This window comes from Pelobates fuscus, chromosome 3 (assembly GCF_036172605.1).
Source record: "Pelobates fuscus isolate aPelFus1 chromosome 3, aPelFus1.pri, whole genome shotgun sequence".
NCBI lineage: Eukaryota > Metazoa > Chordata > Amphibia > Anura > Pelobatidae > Pelobates > Pelobates fuscus.
The window spans coordinates 416,415,146-416,424,705 of NC_086319.1; the positions used below are offsets into that span (position 1 = coordinate 416,415,146).

Below are 9,560 nucleotides of genomic sequence, written 5' to 3' on the forward strand. Positions count from 1 at the left end.
CGTACCGATCTCGCCAGTTGATTGGGTCCGAAGAAGCTTAGGTGGAACCACACCATGCGGTTGTACTCTCTCATAGAGTAGCTGTACTCCACATGCTGGTGCTGTCAGGGTCGCTGTAGTGGGACATGCGTTGCCCTCAAATTGTACAATCCAAAGAAATGGTGTCTCCTGTAGCTGTCCTTCTGGCTGTAGGAACGATCCCACCACTGCCACCAATTGTAACGGACCGTTTCAGCAGAAAAGGGGTTAAAATCCGTTTAGGCGATATGCCCCTTTCTGAGAGACAGGCACAGCTACTGCAGAACACCAAACTCCCAAACTGGATACAAAATAGCACTCTAAACTGGAACCTCACGAATAGCTGCTAGCAGACGAACAGGAAAAGCACACATCAGCTTACACTCCTGGAAATCAGTCTCCAACAGCATACAGTGAATCCCCCCAAGAACGAGACAAGGCTCCGTGTTGAGGGTCAAGCAGTGGTCTAAGGTGCTGGCACACTCAGTCTGGTTTTTATTATAGTCTTTTCAAATACAGGACCGCCCACAGGGAGGTATAAAACAACCAATCACATATCAGTTACATCCCACATATTCCCTCCCCTTATCCTGAGAGGAAACTCAATTACACATACAGTTAAAACATACTTTTTACCCAACTTTCATAACTCTAAAACCATACATCACATTCACATAAAAATTACATATTCACAATCAATCAATTCAGGGGAACAACATATTAAATGGCATGAATCAGACCAGGGGTTCAAAAGTTAATAAAGTATCTTTTGGGTCATGACTGGCACATGGCTATCTGGCTCAAACTGGTTTTACAGAGCCCTCTATCCTGGAGACAATGGGAAAATAATCCAATTATATCCAGGGATAGAGGCAGACTCCATTGAGCACATGGTTGCAAAAAGACATAAAATTACACAATGTTACAATTACTACATAAAACATATACATGCAACTTATCCCCAGATAGCTTAGGTCTGAGCGCACATTATTGAATGGTGCTCAGATGACACACATACAGTTCAATTGCCAATGAGCTAAAGTCTTTCCCATAGTCTTTCATTATATGAATGGGCTCCATGGCATAGCTATCTGGGGTATCACCGCTCACACAGGGCAAGTACCGAATGACCCCACTGTATTTAAAGGGCCAGAATGAGTGACATACACTCTGGTATGGCCGAATACTGTTTTTAAAGGGCCCAATCTCCCAGGGCCATAGTCCAAAGGCAGCATGCGGGCAACCAGGCTTCTCCAATGCAATGTGGTGAGATTGCTCTCGTCACACCATGTTATTAAAATAGAACTCCAAGCAACATTAACGACAGCAGCCCATAAGCAATATTAAAATTCCAAGTTTGAAAACTAAAAGATGCATGCTTTTTATATATACCTGTAATTTCACAAAACCCTGATAAACCAATCCATGGTGAGTTATTCAAGATGCCAAATAAACAGAAAGTTGTGTTTATGCAGCACACACCAGACTGCTTATGCTCACAGTCCCGCTAAACCACATTATGACAATGTTTAGCTCTTTTAAAGTTGTTTTATTTATCAGTGTTAGTTGTGCACTCATTATCATAAGCAAAATTGTAGTAACTGTCCATAATACATGTTTCCCCATGTATGGAGACAGATAGAGGGTTTGAAAAGTTTTCATATGTCCTTCAAACAAATATATGTGGATGCTAATTTGTAAACAGGAAAATTATTTTAAATAAACCCATAGCAAAAATGTTAAAATTCTTCTGCGTCTGTGAGCAAATAGACTTAAGGGATTTATAGATATAATAAACACAATTAATTCTGAGTGGATAGCATAAATCTAATTTTGCAATTAGTCTACTGGTACACAGTGTTTCTTTTTTCAAGCTCTGGGATTTAGGTTGAGATCCCCAGGTATGAGATGTATAATATATTAAAGAGTCCTTAATTATGGAGCTGGCAGTAGAAGAAATGTATTCGATCCCGGAGGTAAGACAAGCCAATGTCAGATATACTCATCAGATATTTCAGATATTTCCAGTATTGTACTTGTGAACCATATTTTATTTGAAGAATGTACTTGATTATTTATAGGTAAAGTTACTATTATTAAGCAAATTCATGTGATGGAAAAAAAAGAGGTATTGTAATGGAGAAGGGATAGACTAGAAAAAATAGTCAGAAGAAGAAGGGCTTAGAAACACAACAGAGAATGAAACAGATTATAACATCCTTTACGCCATAATAAAGGAACGTTGTAAGCATCAAATCTGCTACAGTATGATTTAGAGACAATTCAGGATTTAGTGCAATGGCTGAAAAAGCTCAACCGACAATCTCAGCTAATGAGTTGGCTTTGCACTGCAGTGCTTTGCAAAGGAAAGCAAATGGAAGCTCTATGGAGAAGCTTATGGCTCTCATGAAAGCTGTGACTGATGGTGGGTAGACTCCAGGTATGTTGTCGAACACTTTACAGATGGTTTGACTCTACATCATGGGAGAGACAAAACATAGTTAAATAGCTGAAAAGAGACATGCATCCATCATATTTTCAAGCCTTTTTCACATTTGTTTTTTGCAGTTGATCCAAAAGAAGGCAAAAAAGACCCTCCGAAGCACACATTTTTGCATCAAATTAGTTAGAATGTCCTTCTTGATCCCAGAAAGGCAGTGCGATATCTCCACGGATGAAGAAGCTATTACCCCACTATTTAAAATTGTTTACATTTTTGCAAGTATTCATCCAATTGATGTTTAACCCCTTAAGACCGCAGTCAAATGTACAAGTTGTGAACGAAACAAAATGTAAATAAAACCTGGCATTTGCGATATATGTCTGTCCAACCGTAATTCACCACTTTCATATTAAATGCACCCCCCTTATTATATATCATTTTATTCAGGGGAAACAGGGCTTTCATTTAATATCAAATATTTAGCTATGAAACATAATTTAATATGAAAAAATGGGAGAAAATAAGATTTTTTTATTTTTTTAGTTCTACATGACATTTTAACTGTCAATGTCATAATACTGTTTGCTTTTACTGCAATAAAATACACATATTTGTATTCAGCAAAGTCTCACGTGTAAAACAGTACCCCCTATGTACAGGTTTTATGGTGTTTTGGGAAGTTACAGGGTCAGATATAGCGTGTTACATTTGAAATTGAAATTCGCCAGATTGGTTACGTTGCCTTTGAGACTGTATAGTAGCCCAGGAAATAAATTTACACCCATAATGGCATACCATTTGCAATATTAGACGACCCAAGGTATTGCAAATGGGGTATGTCCAGTCTTTTTTAGCAGCCATTTGGTCACCCATTGATCTTGTGAAAAAACAGATAATGGTTTATAGACTGACTCCCAAAATAAAGCATAAATATAATGATAATAAAACATAAAAATATACTTAGATTATAATCTGCCCAATGCCTTTTTAAAAATGCACTTCCTTTCTCTTTAAATGTTGTTCTAAGATAGATCTTAAATAATTCCCACTGTTCTGAAGAGTTTTCCCCAACCATCTCTACTTTAGGATTGATCTATGCATCTATCTTAGCTCTCTTAGTGTTGATGTTTGATAGTGATTTACTAAAGTCCAATTTACCTTATATGTGGTACGTGTGGACAGAGTTGTGAAGAACAGCAAGGGTATTATCATAACATTTAAAAAGTTTGACCTTGACTCTTGGCTCTCTTTCCTGTCTAGTATGGCAGTGCCACTACGGCTATGCAAAGCTTCTATTGCGTCTTTACACTATATGAGTCTATTACTTCTGTAGAACATTGTTCCATGTATCTACAAGTCTTTTAGTGTAAAAATATTAACCACACATCACCCCTAAATCCCATCACCCCAACATCAGATGATGTCATCTTCTCCTTGTATTCTATGTCCTGCACTTTGTTAAGCAAATAATAATAAAATCTTTCTCTTATCGTCTTTGCAATTTTCAGAAATATTATTTTAATACTCTTTAACTGATTGTGTCCAATCAACATGTTGGATTAGATTCTCCACTCCCAAGTTTTGTTAATTGCTGTCCATGCTGTCTTTTCTTCCACCAGGAGAAAGGAAATCGTGAGCACATCTTGCTGACAGAGCCATATCCTAATTCTAACCATCTGCATGAAAGGTCACGGAGGCTAACCCTAGAATCTGTACTAGTAAGTGTAGGGGATCAGTGAATATCATAGTGGGCAAGATTAACATTTGATTAAAATGTTATGTTTTCTATTTAAATGGCAGAATTGTTATTAACTGATGGTAACTCGCTTTTTCTTTTAACTGTCCCCAGTCATGGCATGTCCAGAACCAAACACGAATCACAGAGTTCCTGCTGCTGGGATTTGGTAAACATCAATACTTTAATGTGATCCTTTTTGTTCTATTTTTGGTTCTCTACATCATATCTTTACTGGGAAATGTTCTAGTTATTCTTTTGGTTGTGATGAATCGAAGTCTCCATTCTCCCATGTACTTTTTTCTCAGCCAGATGTCCATGTCAGAACTTTTATTCACCAGTAATATTGTTCCAAACATGCTGCATCTCGTTCTGGCCGGAGGAGGCAATGTGTCAGTTTCTAGATGCATTATCCAGTTTTGTGTCTCGGGTGTCGCTGCCATTGCCCAATGCTTCATTCTAGCTGTGATGTCCTTTGATCGATATATCGCAATTTGTAATCCTTTCCGCTACACAAAAATCATGACCTTTAAACTGCAGGTTCATGCTGTTATTGGTTGTTGGTCATTGGGATGTCTGCTTTGTCTTATTGTCTATCTTTTTCTCTATGAGTTAGAATTCTGTGATTCCAACATCATTGACCATTACTACTGTGACATTGCTCCAGTGTTAAAACTTTCCTGCTCAGATACCACAGCCGTGGAGCAGTTGGCATCTTTGCTTTCTACTCCAGTTGTTGTCTTCCCATTTCTTGTTATAATTGCTACGTACATTTCCATCCTTCTCACTATCCTGAAGATCCCAACCATCAGCGGGAGACAAAAAGCTTTCTCCACCTGCAGCTCCCACCTGAGCATTGTGTGTATGTATTATGGTACATTTACAACTATCTATATAATTAAACCAAGAGACAGTTCAGTGAATATAAATAAGGGTCTTTCATTATTATACACATTAGTGACCCCAATGTTAAATCCCATTATCTATACCTTGAGAAATCAGGATATTAAAAACACTATAAAGAAATACATCCATAACTGGAGGAAATAGATTAACATTTAACATTCTATCCTTTTGAATGATAGGTTCATTTTAATGTGCCTTCTAAACAAATATTAGTAGCTGTTTTATCAGCCAAGTTAAATATGAACACATCTTTGGTTGTCAGTATCCTAATTGTAATACTTTATCAACTTGTTTCAACTTGTGACTACAATTTATTGCCATTAACCTCTGCATTATTATCTAACAAGGTTCCTTTTCTTAATACCTTAATAGTGGCCGCTTTTTGACTCTTTTTATTACTGTTAGAACTCCAGTTGTAATATTTAATCAGCTTGGATTCTACTATAGTTTACTGCTTTCTTTATTCTATCTATCCCACATCTATATATATATATATATATATATATATATATATATATATATATATATATATATATATATATATATATATATATATATATATATATAGCTTGGGACATTATCTTGATCTTTTAGAATGGATGAATTCTTATATCTATCTTTTTTCAGTTGTGAACATCCAGCTAATATGGTGTTAGCCTTATAATGCAATCCATTTTTTGTATATATCCCTATACTACCCCCTCCTTATAATAATCTGCTGCTTTAAAATTGCTTATTTGGCTACAGCTTTCATACTGATTGTAACATATTCAATGTTTCTATATGGTAAGTGTTTCTAAACCTATACTGTAACTATTGAAGCTAATGATTACGCTGGGTGGGTATCCACTTATAAGAGTATGGAGTAATTTGAGTGAGAGAAAACTGTCACATCAAATCACTCCTAACTCTTGCATGTATTTGTGTTAAGTTTAGAGGTACCGACACGTGTGTTGAGCTGCGTTTCCTAATTAGGTTCTGTATTCTATTATTCTTTATTCTTATATTTCACAGTCTAATTTGTAAGTATCATGGGTATCCACTTATGTTTAACTGAATTTCAAGTGTATACTAGCTATCTAATGTTTATGCATGTACACAATTCCATGTGTTGTTGTTCATTTTGTGTATTTTAGACTAGGACTAAAGCAATTTTAATAAAAAATTCTACATTGGGGTAATTTCTCTGGTGTCTAGTCCTCATTTTGAGGCTATTCCCCTTAGTTATACAATGTTTAATGTATATTACAAATATGAGGATGTGAAACTGTTACTGTGGGAAATGGATCTTACCTCACACACATAGTTACTTACTACACCCTGTTCTAAATTATTTTGCAAATTCTACTTAACCCCTTAAGGACAGAGCTTCAGAAGCTTGTCTTTCACTTAATGACAACGGCAATTTTTGCATTTTTTGCTGTTTGCGTTCAACTGCAATTTGCATTTTACTAATTTATTGCACCAACGCATATTATATACCGTTTTTTAAAGGACAGAAAGGGCTTTAATTTGATGTAGCATATATATACATAAATACGTATTTATTATTAAAAAATACAGAAAAATGCAAAAAAAAATAAAAATTTTGATTTTTTTACAGTTTTTGCAATAATAATGTGTGCACAATTAATGCAGGTTAAGGAAAGTAATTAAAAATACATTAATTTAGTTGTTCTGATTTACAGAATATATAATGTAACAAACAGAAGATTTGACAGTATGACAGTAAAGAAGGATCACCGCCATGTTTCTCAGTGAAGTGTGCTTCTGAGAAACATGGCGGTGATCCTTCCTTGCTATCGTATACTGTCATCTTCAAGAAATTTAAGAATTGGAGGGGTGATAATAATGTCAAAGAGCTAGCGAAGATAGAGGGCAAGTGGATTTTCGATGTTAATACCCTATCCCCGAAGGGATTGAATTTAGATTTTGAGTTTATACATTTTTTATAGAATCCATACATATTTTTAGAATTTATTTTATTTGAATTACCAGGTTTAGAAGGCTATACTTGCTTTCTGTCTAATTGCTATCTAAATGTGAGGTTTCTGAGGTTACACATAGCATTGTTTAATGTATGTAATTAAATAGTTCCTCTAAGAATATATTACTCTTTTTTTAAACACAAAGAGATTGATGTTAGTTAATATAATACTTGCATTGTGTAAGCTATTTATAGATTATATTTTTAATCTTTATTTTTCTTATTTCGTTATGATATCCTGCAAATATGGAGGTTAAGGTTGCTATGGGGACTTAATTATAACAATTAAGAGCAACCAACATCCTGAACGCCGCGTTTCAGCGCGCGTTCCAGCCGGCCGAAAAACCGGAAGTGACGTCACCCGCGAAACCGGAAGTGACGCGACGCCGGTACGAAATTGAATCCAGGTGAACGGGACAGATAGGACTTATAAAAGAAGACCCAACAGAACATGAAGACAAGCACTGGAGGAAGGCTGTTAGCCGAAACGCGTCTGCTTCAATCTTCTGCATATTTATATTTGTTATTTTATATGTATTTTTGACACTCTGGGCTGCTAAAAGATAGGGGTAAGTGGAACTCCAATTTTGCTATATATACTATTGTCTGCTTTGGGTTCCACCCCCATAGTGCCCATTAGTGCCTATACTTTTTTAAAATAATTTTATACAATAAATATATTTTGCATCCAAATTCTGGAGTCGCATCTATCTGGATCACCTGGATCGTTAGCCAGTATTGGCACCCCTGAGCCTATTTTACAGAGCCTGGCACGGCTCTGGAGAATGTGAGTGAGAGTCACACACTTATCTATTACACATTTTTTATTATACAGTTTGCACTATGTCGTTGTTTTTTTATTTTTTTTCTATTTTAGTTTATACCCAAGTCCAGTCCTACGCTGTTTGTATTACAGTCCAGTCCCATATTGGTCCTATATTGGTAATATTACAAATTTCTGCTGTGATCACATTGGGGAGGTGTATATACTGGTATATGTTTCTTTTTGTAGAATATATAATGTGTCTGGGATTTTCAGTTTTTTTGTGGTAATTACAGGTCACAAAGCACAAGGAGTAAAATAAACTTTTAATGTGGAGCGATTTTAGAATTTGGTATGTTTGTCTTGTAAGCTTAATAGCCATAAAAGAAAACAAAATTGCCACACAAAAGTATATATTTATATAAAGTAGACAACACAGGCTATTGTCCTAAGGTTGTTTTGACACTTTCTACGTAGCCATTTTACCGCCAACCTCTGCTAAATATTGGAGTAAAATTGTGTTTTTTGGGGGTTTTCGCACACAAACTTATAACAAAGAACGTATCATGTGTATTTTGTAAAGTTGGTGTGTGCTATTCCTGTACAAAGTTTTATTATGTGTTCAGTTACTTCTGCTGAGTACAACGGTACCCCCATTGTATGTCTTTGGCACTATTTCGTGAAGCTACAGTGCCATGTAGGAGACCTGTCCTTTTCAGTATTCACAGTAGAATTTTGAGAGACGGATTTAATGAGCCTATGCTTCCATTTGGGGTATTATAACAGTTTGACTGTTCAAAAAAAACCCACAAATGCCTACCATTTGTAAAAGTAGACACTCCAGGGTATCTCATAAGGTGCATATTGTGCCTTAACATGCCCCCATTTTTTACCATTACATGCCAAAGTATGTGGTAAAAAATAATTTTGTGCATTTTTTACATACGGATTGCATTTTTGCTGGGCATTTTGTATATTTCATATGTGCCACTAAGTTCAAACCCCCCAAATTATGCTCAGCCAAGTCTTCTGAGTAAAAGGACACCCCCCATTGGATGTCTATGACACTATTTCGTGAAGCTACAGTGCCATACCAGAGACCTGTCCTTTTCAGTATTCACAGTAGAATTTTGAGAGACGGATTTAATGAGCCTATGCTTCCATTTGGGGTATTATAACAGTTTGACTGTTCAAAAAAACCCCACAAAGGCCTACCATTTGTAAAAGTAGACACTCCAGGGTATATCATAAGGTGCATATTGTGCCTTAGCATGCCCCCATTTTTTCCCCAATATATGCCAAAGTATGTGGTAAAAAATAATTTGGGGCATTTTTTTACATACGGATTGCATTTTTGCTGGGCATTTAGTATATTTCATATGTGCCACTAAGTTCAAAACCTCCACATTATGCTCAGCTAAGTCTTCTGAGTAAAAATACATCCCCAATGAATGTCTTTGGCACTATTTCGTGAAGCTACAGTGCCATATAGGAGACCAAGCCATATCAGTTTTTACAGAACTTTGAATTTTGACGCTGGGCCTATGTGCAATTTCCAAGCATCTTCACAGGTTTTAAATTCAAGCTACCCCACAAAGGCCTACCATTTCTTAAAGTAGACCCCCCAGGGTATTTCAAAAGGCATATTTTGAACCTTAGCGTGGGATAATTTTTACGATAGCTTGTACCAGGTGTAGTGTTAATAAGC

The 9,560-nt window shown here is 36.1% G+C and overlaps 1 protein-coding gene across 1 annotated transcript; it reads left to right on the forward strand.

Annotated features, from left to right (window-relative positions):
- Positions 1 to 2,316: 2,316 nt before the first annotated feature.
- On the forward strand, positions 2,317 to 6,243 carry LOC134602075 (putative olfactory receptor 10J6). Its single transcript, XM_063446573.1, has 4 exons — positions 2,317 to 2,433; positions 4,081 to 4,179; positions 4,311 to 5,058; positions 6,239 to 6,243. Exons 1-4 carry the CDS (start codon positions 2,317 to 2,319, stop codon positions 6,241 to 6,243), a joined length of 969 nt encoding a protein of 322 aa, XP_063302643.1.
- Positions 6,244 to 9,560: the final 3,317 nt, after the last annotated feature.